At 34.3% G+C, this 15,398-nt stretch overlaps 3 protein-coding genes across 3 annotated transcripts; all 3 read right to left on the bottom strand.

The window, feature by feature from the left end:
* Positions 1-417: 417 nt before the first annotated feature.
* LOC127839145 (mucin-3A-like) lies at positions 418-6,450 on the bottom strand. The gene is made up of 5 exons (XM_052367344.1): positions 6,301-6,450; positions 5,703-5,858; positions 4,874-5,293; positions 3,115-3,205; positions 418-2,048 (listed from the first exon to the last, which is right to left on the bottom strand). Exons 1-5 carry the CDS (start codon positions 6,431-6,433, stop codon positions 1,838-1,840), a joined length of 1,011 nt encoding a protein of 336 aa, XP_052223304.1. The 5' UTR covers positions 6,434-6,450; the 3' UTR covers positions 418-1,837.
* Positions 6,451-6,630: 180 nt separating this feature from the next.
* Positions 6,631-9,370, bottom strand: LOC127839687 (thrombospondin-2-like). Its single transcript, XM_052368071.1, has 6 exons — positions 9,208-9,370; positions 8,098-8,325; positions 7,636-7,806; positions 7,318-7,512; positions 6,812-7,090; positions 6,631-6,659 (listed from the first exon to the last, which is right to left on the bottom strand). Exons 1-6 carry the CDS (start codon positions 9,368-9,370, stop codon positions 6,631-6,633), a joined length of 1,065 nt encoding a protein of 354 aa, XP_052224031.1.
* A 1,661-nt stretch (positions 9,371-11,031) lies between these two features.
* LOC127839686 (signal peptide, CUB and EGF-like domain-containing protein 1) lies at positions 11,032-14,112 on the bottom strand. Its single transcript, XM_052368070.1, has 6 exons — positions 13,868-14,112; positions 13,087-13,305; positions 12,354-12,548; positions 11,640-12,125; positions 11,307-11,468; positions 11,032-11,213 (listed from the first exon to the last, which is right to left on the bottom strand). Exons 2-6 carry the CDS (start codon positions 13,160-13,162, stop codon positions 11,032-11,034), a joined length of 1,101 nt encoding a protein of 366 aa, XP_052224030.1. The 5' UTR covers positions 13,163-13,305; positions 13,868-14,112.
* Between the last annotated feature and the right edge of the window lie 1,286 nt (positions 14,113-15,398).

Here is a 15,398-nt window from a genome sequence, read left to right as displayed (position 1 = left end):
GTAAAAAGCATAAAATAAAAAAAATGTTGGATTCGATGGAATATCGTTTTTAATTCACTCGTGATCATAATATATATATATATTTATATATAAATCTTGAAGTAAATCTTGATATGATAATCTAAAAATAGAAAAAGTAGTTCCGAACATTAATATTTTGTTATTTTCACCGGTGAAATTAACAATTTGTTTATTTTCACTGCTGTTATTTCACTGCAGAAATGTCATATTTTATCATTAGGTATATTAGAAAGATAATGATTTCAAAAGTCAAATGACATTGTGTATGATGACGACATAAACGACGTTAAATAATTGTAAACAAATCGTCAGAACAAAATAATGTTGATAATGAAATGTTACAATTCACTGTATTATGTCAAAATTATTGCTAATTGTGTCTTGCACACGAAAACAATGGATATGTTACAATAAAAAACATAAATTATTATGATTTACTTGAACTTTTAATCATACATTAAATAATCTAATAAAATAAAAAATTATGAACCTATATTAACATATAAGATTTAATTAAATAATGATAAGTATTAGATATTAGAATTGCCACATAAACATAATGGATCAGATAAAATACATTTAGCAGCATTACTTTACTATTAATTTACGTTAAAGCTATATATAATTTTTTACACATAGCTTAAATCAGCATATTATCAGTGTTAGCACAAATACGTGACAGACCCCGCTTTTTGTAGACGAATCCAGGAGTAGGAATTGATTTTACTGGTTAAAAATCTTTAAAATTCAGTCTCCAAATGGCCTTAACACTAATACCATACATATTATATACTGGGACAAATTATTCAGTTTAAACTCTGTATATAACATTTATCTCCAAACACCAAGAAAACTATGTCGGCAGCCTTACAGCAACTATTTTGAACTTGTTGCAAGAACGTCTCAAGATCGACTTCAGGACTATAGACAAAGAAGCAGAGCAAAGACAAGGGTCGCGATTGTGTCTCAGAAGAAACGCTAAGAACAAACTGTTGGTGCCGTGATATTGCCGATGATCGTTTGCCCGATTGCTATCATATATTTTGAGGGTCGACCAATAACACATCGTTAACTCGTGCCTGCTCGGCCCAGAGGGCATCTGTTTTCCCTTACCTTATGAAAGATGCATTTTGTCATGATGAGTTGCGGATATTCTGTTATCAACTCCATCATTAGTTTTTTGTCTGTTTAACTCGGGTCGCTCCTAGCCAGATTTTAATTTTCGGCATTGACTTGACTTTACATACGCGTCTGGCACTGCTAGTACAGTACAAGTTAGCCTCTCTCTTGTGATATTTTCGGGGTCTTGCCTTTTTGGACCACAACGTTTTGGTCTAGGCATGAGGTTTAACTTAATCATTTAATTAAAACTCAATTGATGTCTTAACAAATTTAAGCGAGGCTTGCAATTTATTCCAGCAAAGAAAGCGTTTTATGACAATGTATGGTTGTTATGCATTCGCAGTGCAAACGCCAATGTCGCAGTTATTTAGAAATTATTAAATTTCTCTTTACCATTTCAAGGCGAACTGGCATATTGTTAGTCATTTCATTGTATGTTTAAGTTCAAAGGCAGTTCGTAACTGAATTATGTTACGCATTATCATCTGGCCGTTTTCTCATGGGTAATTATGCTTAACAATATTATCTTTTACGATTGAGCTGAACGTAAAATCGCTAAATTGAAAACCTATACACTTGCAAAGAATCTCACTCTCCAACTTTGAACCAAATTCGTGCCCTACATTAAAAAAAACTATCTAATAACCAGTAATTCAACTTGGCATAGTTTTAATTCATGTGTCGCTTAACGTATCTAATATTCTATCCGTTCATCATAAAGCTCGTGATACACAGACTCATTTTCTGACGGATTATAAACGATATATGGGTTCTCTGCAAGTGGCTCTGCTCGTGTGACATACGTTGTGTAGGGTTGATCCCTTGGCTGCTGTGTTGATGTAACTCCTGAATATATTCCATTCGGATAATATTGACCCCTTGCGTGCGATGTCTCTAAATTCCTCCTATAATTTATAGAAATAAAATACGTTTAAACATATTCGCAAGTACAATTAAAAAGTATCAAGTTTTCTATGCATACATATTAACTCAAAATACCGCCGGTAGTTTTATAATTCGAAATGCAACACATTACAATGACTTAGTCTGGTATGACCCGTGTAAGTAAAACACAGCAAAACATTAAGTTATCAGGCGCAATTTATGTTATCGACAAGTTAATCCAACGTTAATACGCCTGCAATGGTCATTCATATATTAATTTTGTTGGCATGTGTACGTACAATTGATGCATGTGTCAACAAATTTAATTAAAAAAAACATGGCATTAGCTAACATATTAATCATAAAAAGAAAATTGAATAACATATGTCCTAATAGTGCAATACCATTCAATGTTATAGGCTATGAAAACTGGGTTTAGGAGTTTAAAGAACATTATTTAATTAATGAAGGTCACATGTTTAAACCTATTTATTGTAGATCAATTTCATCGAAAGCCAACTCTTTTATTTTAGCTCAATTGCATCGTAAGCTGAATGCTTATTAAAACGCTGTCGAGTCCAATTCCTGGGTATACTAGTACTTGTTTTCTTGGCGGGAGATCTTAAGAACGCAAAGGTCCTTTAGACATGATATTGAATTAATCACAGTGAAATACTGATTAAAGAACTTTGGTTTGAAGTAAAAATGTGATTTAACTATGTATCGAATGACATGCTCTCGGTACAGTTGTGTAATCTTGCTGAACATTCAACTGTTGGATGTTTTGTTTTCTGTATCACTGTCTTTTTGCGCATTTATTTCATAATTATTCACTCAATCTTTTAATGTTTAAATATCCATTATGGATGAATTGGCACAAAAAAAAACTGAAAAGCATTTTATTTTCATTTATTTTATGTTTATGACAAAAGGAGCTTTGTTCTGTCTTGTTTTCGAGACGTTATGTCGTTGGCACGAGTATGAAGTGTGTATTCAAGTTAATTATATGCGTTATTTCAATGCTGTTTTTTTTACATATGTGTGCTATTAAAAATTCGAAACGTTTACAGACATGAATTCGCTTACCTTGCACACTTATGGCGAAGCACATAAATGACGATGCCGACTAAAACGACTGCAAGGATGCCCATCACACTTGAGATGATAAGTATCGTCGCTGAAAAAACAACAAAAAAGATGCGTAAACGATCACATAGGCGATTGTCGATTTCGATGCAAAAAGCCTGGAATAAATCAGATGATTATTACTTCGAATAAAAATATCTGTCGATGAAATCAAATATGTGAAAAAAGATCAATGAGGCGATATTTGCTGGTGCTGAAGGAACGTAAAAAAGATACGTAAATGGTCGATGCAACGATACTTGTTTTCGATGAAAGAAATAAAAAATACGTACACTGTAACTGAAATGATACTAAATATGCTTGAACAAGATGCATAAAAGACCACTGAGACAAAAATTTCTTTCACTTAAAAAGAAGTTGCGAAAACGGTAATTGGGATTCATAATTACTGTAGCTGAAACAAATATGCGTAAACTGTCACTGACGTGCTTATTACTGATGAAAAAAGGACCAAACATGCTGCGTACATTGTCACTGAGGGGATTATAAATGTCGTCGGAAGAAAGATGACAGCATGGTCACCGGGACAATATTTATTTTTGCTGTAAAAAACACATTCTGCGTAAATGGTAACGGAGACGATTATTTTTAGTGTTATGAAATTAAAAACAAATGATGCGTAGACGGTACACAACACAACATGGTGCGTGAACATACAATTAAATAAACAGCAAACTATGTGTCAACTGACACTGAGACGCTCATTGCTGAGGAACAAAGAAAAACGCATGACGCGTTAACGTTCGCCGAGATTTTAATGTGAGAGTATGAAAGAACCAAATAGGCGTAAACGGTATTTGAGACAAAAAATGTTGTGGCTGAAAAAAAAAAGACTTGCGTAAACGGTCATTACGACGAAAATTGCTGTCTCGGTCAACAATGATGAGATAACGACCATTGAGATGTGAATTGGTGTGGCTGAAAGAACATTTAATCATGAGCAAATTGTATTTAAGATGATAATTGATGTCGCTGAAAAAAGATTAGTAAATCGTCAGTGAAACGATAATGGAGGTAACTGAAAGAACCAATAATGATGATTAAATGATCATTAAGGCGATAATGAATGTCGGTGAAAAAAACACAATAATGATTAATAAATCGTCAGTGAGACGATAATGGATGTAACTGAAAGAACCAATTATGATAAGTAAATGTTTATTGAGACGATAATGGATTTCTCTGTAAGAACCAATTATCATGAGTAAACGGTCATTGAGGCAATAAAAGATACCCCAAAAACTGATTAGGTAACTGTATATTAGACATTAATTGATGTCGCCGAAAGAAACCAACAATGATGAGTACACGGCAAGATGAAAGAACAAATACTGATGCAGAAAACGTTATTTAAAGTTAAAATATCATTTCGAAAACAAGGGGAGGGGAAAATTGATCCATGTATGCAATATCTTAAAATGTATGTTTATATAGCAAAATTAACAAATGGATATTTTGATGTTTACGTTGATGTGACCTATTACCCCTTTTAAAATAAACAATCTTGTCATTTTTTATAAAGCAAAATAAATCAATATACATTATAAATATTTTTTCCATATTATAATTCACAATTATGTTATCAATGAACATACAATATATTTACTAAGTTAATGATCCTTTTGATTAAAAAAAATATTTAGTGATTAAGTTAATTTATAAATAAATGTTTCGAGTGCTTTTCTAATGTTAAACCTACATTTAGATTTCGATGATGTCTGTTCAGAATCTTCATTCACGTCTACTTTGGTATTCTCGGGCGTTCGAGTTGTTAGTCCTTGCGTGACCTCTCCATCAGTGGTTGCGTACGCAGTCGTCGTTACTGTATTGGTGATCTTTCCTGACGTCGTTGTAACGGAACTCTGAGTTGTTGGCATCGATGTTACCTCTTTCTTGGTGATTGTTGCGGACGTCGTTGTAACGGAACTCTGCGTTGTTGGCATCGATGTTACCTCTTTATTTGTGGTTTTTGCAGACGTCGTTGTAACGGAACTCTGAGTGGTTGGCACTGATGTTACCACTTTATTGGTCGTCTTCGTTGTAATGGAACTCTGAGTTGTTGGCACTGATGTAACCTTTCCATCGGTCGTCGCGGCCGTAGGTATAAGCAATGATATGACTGAAAAATAAAATATTTACATCAATATCGACAAAAACATGCTCAATGAAAACGAATGAACAAAGAGTCATGTTATGTTATTATTAACGAACATAAAAAGAATAATCATTAGTAAAATTCAATTAAGAAGTGTGTCCATATATATGTGTCATTAATGCTAATCTTCGTAATGTGCTTTGTAAATTCCATCCTATAATAAATTATAAAATAGTGTTTAATTACATACCATATGAAAGCCATAACCAAAATGTGTTTCAATTTAATGTTTAATTATAATACCCTGTTTCCAAAACATCAATCTGTCTAACAAAATTGTGTTCTTTTGTTAAATTCATTAAAACTTAAAGTAAGTTTTATAGAATGGCGCAAAAACACACCAAGAATAGTACTTGAACGCATTTATAAATACCATGGCAATCGTCAACGCTTGTAGACATGAACGTGGCGGTGGTGTACCCAATCGGACATGGCTCACACTTTGTCTGACCCTTGGATGGCTGGTAGGTACCGACGTCACAACTACGACACGCTGCGTTTACCTCATATGTACCTGCAGGGCATTCAACTAAAAAATAAAGAATACATGGTTTAAAGCACACAGTGTTCAGTTTCACAGAAACACCTTATTCAGATACACGGTACTACATATTTTATAAATGTGTTGATAAATATGTTAAAACAAGCTTAATAGAGCATATAATTTAGGATGATTATATATACTTACAACTGATTTGCAAATGAAGCGCGTGCAAATATGACACGTTAAGTATACTCGTTAAAATGGTTACACACAGGACGCTCCCTACTTTTCTGACAGCGTTTGAACATTATGAACGTATTTTTCGGAATTACAAAATCCATTTTACTTATTTTCATTTTGCAAAAAATCCACGTTACTTACAAACACAGTCAAAACTTAAATTAAAACTTGTCCATTTGATTATACTTTTGCTCGAACAAATTTATCAATCAGCAATTAAACAATTCATATGTGAAAAGTATTGTACCACACAATCCGTCTGTTCCAGAAAATCCAGGTTGACAGTATATGCCTATAAAGGCATTAACGGAAGCCTTATCAATGCTGTATGGCACATCAGACACATTGAAGACCGTAAGATTTTGAAGGTAGTTAAGCATGTTAATTGTAGATTTGAAGGCATCTTGAAGCATTTGTAGATCAGCAGTTACTGTGATTAAAAATATACAGCGTGTTATATTACGAGGCGCAAAACAATGGAAGAGTTTTCCTTTGCCAATGATGACTTGATCATGGAAATCATATCCATGTAATATATTTAATGATTTTTATTTGTTTCATACAACGTGTTAATGTTTCATATATAGGGAAGTGGGTTGAAAGTATCTGGTTATTACGTTGAAAGACTAAAACAATTTACCGAAAAATATTACACAATTAACATGCCCTTAAACCTAGATTTTTTTATGTTTGCGATAACAATTTAGAATTAAAATGATATACGTATAACTGTAAACCCATACACACTATATATCTACCTGTTCCATTTTGTGCGTAAGCGGCAATATTAAGCGTGTTCAAGTCTGGTAGTTGCATCTTAACTGAAACCTTTAGTGTTGATCTAGTACTTCGCTTCCGACTTTCGTTAGATTTGTCACTTATTGTTACCCTTCTTTCGCAGGTATTGGCGTTACCACAAGCGACAGTTGTCAACTTTTCTAATATTGACTTTTCAACCTCCTTCTTTTGCGAATCAGTTAAAACATCATTCAAATCCGCTATACTTCGTGCTTCATACATGAGAGGTGAATTGTAATCTGTAAGTCAGTAGAATAAAACTCAGCTGTAGTATTTTTGATATCGGTATTCCACAAATAATATACATACATAAGCTATACAAAACAATAAAATACAACAAAATTACACAATGAAGTACATTTTTATTTGTCAACGGAATCTAGAGGGACGGTATAAATGATCAGTTTGTACGGGATATCCACAAACAAAATACACCTGACAGTTTCATACTCAATGGTGTACCAACCTACGCACTCCGGTATTGCACTGTTAGGATTCCATTCATAATTAGTAGAGGGACCACACGTGTACTCGGGAAATGGGTCTTGTCCGCTTGGAAACGTGGTGCCATTAAGGCAACTTACATTACAACGATTTTCCCAAGATGGCGATTTGATACATTTAACTATTGTACCAAAGCTACGTTTGAGCTTTGGGCATTCTGAAAAAATTCAATGAAGTGTTTAATAACCATATTGTATAAAAATGGTTATTTTCAACATATTCAAATTTCGCTGTTTGATTTCTTTTAGTATTATTTATTATGTGTCAATATGGATCTCACCCGGGCATTTCTCAGTATTGCAGTATTTCGTCTCAACATCTGGGCCCTGGCAGGTTAGTCCTCCTGGCCCGGGTGTCGGGTTTGTGCATTGTCTCTCCCGTGACTGATTACCACCTCCACATGTTACGCCACATGATAACCAGTCCGTCCATAAAGACCACATGCCGTTTACTAAGTTTATAATCATATTATTGTCCAAATGAATGTGCGCATCAATACAGATTACATTATAAAAATAATAAAAATTGCTGTCCTCTTTATTGGTACATGAAAACAATAGAATTGCTATACGCGCGTATTATATTTACAAAATCATTAAGTTAGCGCATGTTAGAAATTTAACGTTCAAAACAGTAGGAATATACTTATAATACAGAATATGAACGTATATTTTCCGTGCAGTAATAAAATAAAGTGAGTGTTTATAACTACATGTAAAAAGAAGTAAAAGGCAATTATTACCTGGAGGAATAGAGCAGTCGCTTCCAGTGTAGAAGTCTGTGCAGTTGCATGAATATGTTCCGTTTCCGGGAACGCACACTCCGTGTTTGCAGTAATGGTTCAGACAGTAGTCAGGTGGAATCTCGCAACGCGTTCCGCTCCATCCCCCACTGCACACGCACGTTAACGTCCCTAAACCGTTCACACAGGTGTGATTGACACACGGAAATGTAGAACACTCGTCGTAGGCTGTGAAACAGGAAGAATAATTGGTTTATCGGCAAACCCATATACATATACCAAACGATATGTACACGTACTTGAATTTTACTTATTGGTTTACTTAATAAGCTTGATGAATACATGAGATATCTGTGAAAAATAACGACTTCGAAATTAATGGAATTATGTCATTTTGGTAATACAACGGGAGCAAGATAATCGGCTATATGATTATTTAATATAAGTATGGGTCCCTAATAAGCTGATTTGTTGGTCACTTGCCAATTTAAATAAAATATTGTGTCAACGATTAACTCCAACAATTGAAGCGCATATGAAGGCGGACTGACAAAAACTAATAATATTCCATAACTGTTTTCACGAGTGTATATACTTACTCCGAAATGTGTAAGATTCTGAAGAATAAAGACTAATGTAATGGTGCAAATTATGCTAACACATTTAAAATTATTTATATATCCCATAGCGTATCGTCCATTGTTATTTTGAACGCAATTATCATTGGTGGATTAAAATGGCCAGCTTTGTTTGTACAGAGGAAGTTTATGGATTTATTTTCCAAAAATAGTAAAAATACGGATCACGACCATTGAAATATTGAACTTATTTTCGTGGGCTACACTTAAAAGTTATTTGCTTATGTTAATGAATAAAACTTTTTGATTAAAATATTTAGTGAATGAAACGGCCACCAATAATAATGTTACCATTTATGTTAAATGCTGTCCCCTAGAGCTAGCAAAGAAAACATCCATATCGCTCTTATTTAGTGTAAAATAATACTTGTGTTTCTATTGCATTCTAAATTTAAAAAATAATCCACATTGCCTCAACATATTCTGGCATCTGGTATTCAAAGAAGACATTCAGAGTTTTTACTGAACTTACGGTCACATGATGAGGGATAAACCATAACGATCCCATCAACAAGACTTCGCGGTATATCTTCCATAGAAAGCAAAGCGTCAGAAGAATTCAGGACACACGTTCTGTCAAAGGACGATATTTCGAGAGCACTAAGGGACCTTGGGATAATAGCTAGTCCCGACATCGTTATACCTGAATTTAAGCGAATACACACAACGCTTAAGTAACAAAGCACTAGGCATTACACATGAGTAGTCACAAAAATTGAGCTAATAGCTTATAATTAATAACTATTTAGTGGTAATAGAAACAAGAAAACTTAACGTAAGAAATAAAAAAAGCCGTAGCTGTTGAAGTTGATCATTACTAGTTTAGCGGCACTACATATATCATCATTGTTGATATTATTATTATTATTATTATTATTATTATTATTATTATTATTATTATTATTATTATTTTTACATTATTACAGTTATAATTAATAGAAGTAGAAATAGAAGTAAAAGTGGAAGTATTAGTAGTATAAGTAGTAGAAGTTATAGTGATAGAAGTAGTAGTAGTGTTGTAGTAGACGTAATTGTAGTAGTATCAGTAGCAAAGGTTTAAGTAGTAGTAGAAGTAGTAGTAGAAGTAGTAGTAGTAGTAGTAGTAGTAGTAGTAGTAGTAGTAGTAGTAGTAGTAGTAGTAGTAGTAGTAGTAGTAGTAGTAGTTAGTAGGTAGTAGGAGTGTAGTAGAGTAGTAGTAGTAGTAGTAGTTAGTAGAGTAATAATAGAAGTATTAGTCGTTAGTAGTAGTAGTAGTAGTAATAGTAGATAGTAGTAGTAGAAGTAGTAGTTAGTAGTAGTAGTAGTTTAGTGTAGTCGTAGTAGTCCAGTAGTAGTAGTAGTCATCGCAGTAGTCAGTAGTAGTAGTAGTAGTAGTAGTAGAAGTAGTAGTAGTGTAGGTAGTAGTCTGTAGTAGTAGTAGTAGTAGTAGTCGTAGTAGTCAGTAGTAGTAGTAGTGTCGAAGTAGTAGTAGCAATATGTAGTAGTGTAGTAGTAGTAGTAGTAGTAGTTGTATTAGTAGTAGTAGTAGTAGTATTAGTAGTATAGTAGTAGTAGTAGTAGTAGTAGTAGTGTAGTAGTAGTAAGTAGTAGTAGTAGTAGTAGTTCGTAACTAGTTGTACATATATATAGTAAATATTCCATGTATTATATGTTTGACCTGTGTCTTTCGTTGCGGACATGTACACACGCCATGGAACCAGTTGACTGGACATCAGACCAACCCTTGTTTCATGCTTTTCACTGTCTACATACACCGTTAATACATTGGCGGAGAAATTAAGCTCGACATTAAGTTTTGACCACTTTCTTTCAGAGAGATTTCTGGCCGTTTGGAGGGATATCGATCTGAAATTGTGTTTTAACATGTAGAATTCGAATTTATTTTTTGAATATTGAAAGATTCATAATCGTATTTTACTAAAATCCAAATATTTGCTTTTGGAAGATATCATGATATTGTCCATAACACTTGTCGCAACCTACCCGCTCGAAACTGTTAGATTGTTTCCCATTCTTATGGTTAATATGTCATTAAAACCGTCATGAACAACTAGACTGAGATCCTCCGAAGTAGCAGCGTTCTTTTTTGCCCAAAGAGAGAGTGACATTATTGAAGAAGACATATTACTCTTTGTAATACCGATCAGCTGACGTCCGTTTAAATTGTTTATCTGAAAAATTCAAAGATATGAATATAATAAGGCAGTTAGCACAATTGCATTAACAGATACCGTATCAAATTTTGAAATGATATTTGCATTGTCCGATTTTCAAATTATATTTTTATTGTAAGGTTTCATACCTTAATATCGAACAGTGTACATGTGTCTGCCGATGTGCTGTTTGTGGATTGAGTAGTGTGTCCCGTTGGGCAAGTTATACATGCTGACTTCCCAGAATTTGGTTGATAGGTGCCCAAAGGACAAGCCGAACATGGAATCATTGTAGTACTTGATGCATAACCCGGGTCGCACAGTTCTGTAATCAAGACATGCGATATTTTGTTTCTTGTGATATGCACAATTTGTTTATTGATCACGTGTCTTGTTTGTATTAGTATTAGTCACTTACTGGTACAGTTCTCACGACGCGTTGAGCCCTTCATTAAAGTGCTGTGGTTCGCAGGACAAAGGTCACATTGGGATTTTCCTTCATCTTCATTGTATTCACCAATGTTGCAAAATTCACAGTTCCTCGTTGTCGAGTTCATGTAGGTTCCTTTTGGGCAGGGTTCTGCAAAGATTGGTTTCTTTAATACATATTTGAATAACAGTGTTACTTTTCTGAAACATTTTGTATTTGATATGCTTTAAAAATTCAAGATACAAACAACATGTATCGAATGACAAACCATGTATCGTATCACAGTATTTACATTAAAAGACAATAATTAAAATCAATTACTGCATTTAAATCCATCTCTCTTATAGTGTAGCGGACATTTCAAATGTGGACTTGTACTTCTTTGGTATGCACCCCGTCCTAACGTGAAACCATTTATATCGAGGCTGCCGTTTTCTACATCTTGTGCTATCCGGTCACTCATTGCAGTTAAAAGTGGTAACGAAATGTTGATTGCTTCCTGACTCGAGGTATTCGATAAATCAAATAGTGTCACGATGTCAAAAGTCACTCGAGCGTAGGTAGTTTGTCTCTTAGCTAGTCTTTTAATATACACCGTAGAGCGCCGTTTCTGATTAGATCCACATACGACATTGATGTTGTCTACTCTACAATTACGACCAGGGCATATTGATCTTTCTATATCATCTTCAATTCTGCTGAGGTATTTTAAAACGGCTTCCTTGATGGCAGCTTTGGTTGTTTCATTTGCGCAGTTTCCCTCATAGATAAGCTCTGCAAGAAGGACCATATCGCCCCACATCGGACCTGGAAGTATTTTAAATTTATTTGTCAAAGTAAAATATATTTGGTTATATTTATGCAACAAAGTTTACTTTATTTTCGCAAGAAATGCTTCTTATAAATGAACTCTCCTTAAAAGTTGAATTGCTGCAGACTAGCATCTATTTTGAACGTATTATACATATATCTAGCACATTTAATTTTTTACGACGGGCGTAATAATATAGTCAAGAATTAACAAATTAAACGTACGTATACAGTCTGGGAACTTATCCAACGGATACCATTTCCCACTGTCTTGGCAGCTTAGTCTACCAGTGAAGGAAAGACCAACGACCGGAATGTCAAACCCAGACTGACACAGCATAACGTAAAGTGGTCTGGAATTGATGCTGTCGTAAGTCATGGCGCCGTTAGAAGGGGGTAATAAGGGTGGACAACTCACAACTGAAATAGTTTGAATAAATGTGTTTCATAAATGTTTCGTCATCTTACAGCTTGGTTTGCTATGTCGCATGAACTTTGTTAAAAGTTTTAATAACTAGGTTTTTCAAATAACAAGAATAGTTGGATAGTGGGTAAATTGTTCACCCGATTGTTGGCCAGAAAATAATTGTATGTTATAGTGTAATTATTAATTGCAAGCGATTTTTATAATAAGTACAATTATGTGCAGTACGCACATAAAACTGACGTCTCGATTTGTGTTGATATATATTTTAAACGAATATATAATTTTACAATATATTACTGAATTTCATTGTACATGTATGTGTTGCGGTTGTTAAGATATTTGTTCTGTATTTACTTGAACTTTATACTTTGGACAATGGTTGGTAGTCAGCTTTTTGTACCGTATTTGGATTATGTGATTTATAAAGTAAATCTACATACAAAGCCGTTTACTTGGCCCCGATATAACACATATATAACCTTGATTTTATTGATAAATACATTCTGTTTAACTCCATGAAAGTATTCTCACCATTGCAGTGCGGTTCCAAAGGTCCATTCCATTTCCAAACTCCAACTCCAGAGGTTCCATTGCGTTCACAAGACATTGTATTTGTCCCGTTCAGTTCAAGGTTAAGGTCGCAAGACAATGCACAGTCCACACCATTGGAGTAGATGGAATCGGAACAATTGTATCTAATGAAACGGGCATCGCTTAAACTATCCGTCGGACCGGAAGCGCATTTTACAACTGTAACAGAATGATACTATTTAACCCTTTCCCCCATAACAAGAAAAGTGAAAATGGCTTTTGCAAGAAGCGTAAAACCAGAACAGCCTAACTAGCAGTATGTTCAGGTTTTGTGCTGCTTGCTGCTCATCAGTAACTAAGGATTGGAAATGACGCCTTTAAAACTTGAATTTAGTAAGAACAGTATTTAATTACATGCTATTTTCTAAGGGACTACAAATGCGTCAAAATACGTATTTAAGTTGTAAAGGGTTAAAGTATGTTAATATTTATATACAACGTTTTAGCTATATAAATTATCGACTAATACAAACGTGAAATGAGTCTTAACAACGTTTTAAATATAATTATCTGACACTGATCTAGTAATTGATAATTTCAAGTTAAACTACTCTTATAATTCATTATTCAGTAACATACGTCTATAATGTTATATATAACGTCATTATTTACTACAATTTGATTGTCGCCTTTATTGTTTCAGCTATTGGGCGTAAGACGAATGTCCCTTATTATTTCTCAAATAAAATCATCTATTTTTAAATAATTATGTTTCACATACGTTTTACTTCAACGGTTACGCGGCATTCTGACAATAGCGGATGGTAATTTCCAGCGTTGTCGGTCACTCGATATTGGATGTGGTAAATGCCCTCCTTAACCACATCTCCTTTATAAATGTCCGAAAGCTTTACAGCTTTCAGATTGTGATCAACGTTATCAGTTACTAAAGGGTCCGTCCAATCCAATGGCGCGTAAGATGTGCCTCTGACAGCGTAAACCACGTGATTTGTACACGTGATTACCGGCGGTTCATCGTCTGCATGGCACAAAACCAAAAGACATCGACTTAATGCAGTATACAAGGAACATATAGTTTATTTCTAGAAATATCAGGACGACGATCAAAATCAAATATAATCCGAAATTCAGAATCCTATCAAACACGTTACCTATGCATCTAACAGCTGTTGTCGTGTTTGTCCATTTTTCGTCCGATTGACAGATTATGACGGATGAGCCTTCCAGGCGGTAACCTTTATTGCATGAAACGTAGCATTCGGTGTCAAACTCGTAAGAAGAACTTCTGCAAGAAACATATCCATTGGCGGGTGCGAAAGGAGCGGGACATCTTTTTCCTACAAACATACAAACGTATGCTGGGCGATTAATTACATATAACCAGAAGTGTTCATGCAATAAAATGAAAATCGTATAATCGACGAAGAATTGCAGAAAGCGATATCGATGCACGTACTTTCGCAGTTCGGTAGTGTGATCCAGCTCATGATATCCCTCTCCCCTTTTTCACACGTGGCTTTGGCAGGTGCACCAGTCGGAATTTGGTAGCCTTCTATGCATTCAAACGTGCATTCGCTACCATACAAAAGATGGTATGTGCATTCACCTTTACGACGAGTTGCCGATGGCGATGGCTCAGAACAGGCAAAATCTAACGTGAAAATATTTTAAAACGTTTAATTTCAAATAAAACTGAAAACGTAGGTAGTACATGTATGTTGTATAGCATGATCGATTGACGCCCATGAGAGCAGTAGCATACCTCTTACATAACCAGTGTGTTGCCATTATTGTTACAAATAATACACCATATGATATTTAAATTTCAATTGAGATATTAAATATAATAAGACACTTTTTAAGAAAGATTATCCAGATCTTAAGCACGGTAATAACTCCCATGTTTAAAATAATTATTATAAATTATCTACGTAATGGTTCCGTTAATTTTTAGCATATCCAATTAACTTCTGTTTGTTTACATAATTGCACAAAAGCTGTTACAAAAAATGCTTTCCGTTTTGGTTATCTAAAGAGTTTTGTTAATCAGAGGTAAGTTTTCGAGGAAATCCACCAACACGTTCAACAACTGCCACTACAATTGTTTTTCTACATATATAAAAGAGTAAATCGACTTGCAGCCAGAACTCCGTAAAATGTGTCGCAGAAACATGCCTTCATTTATTATAATCAAAATATTGTTATAAGTGAATTATAGGGATTTCATCAAGTCAATCAAAATAAGTTAATAGTGCATATTTTGAAGGCTATGTATTATGAATTAAGTATAC

The sequence above is a fragment of the Dreissena polymorpha genome, chromosome 7, assembly GCF_020536995.1.
Source record: "Dreissena polymorpha isolate Duluth1 chromosome 7, UMN_Dpol_1.0, whole genome shotgun sequence".
Lineage (NCBI taxonomy): Eukaryota > Metazoa > Mollusca > Bivalvia > Myida > Dreissenidae > Dreissena > Dreissena polymorpha.
The sequence above is the reverse complement of the archived record's forward strand: the minus strand, read 5'-3'. Positions and strand labels throughout refer to the sequence as shown.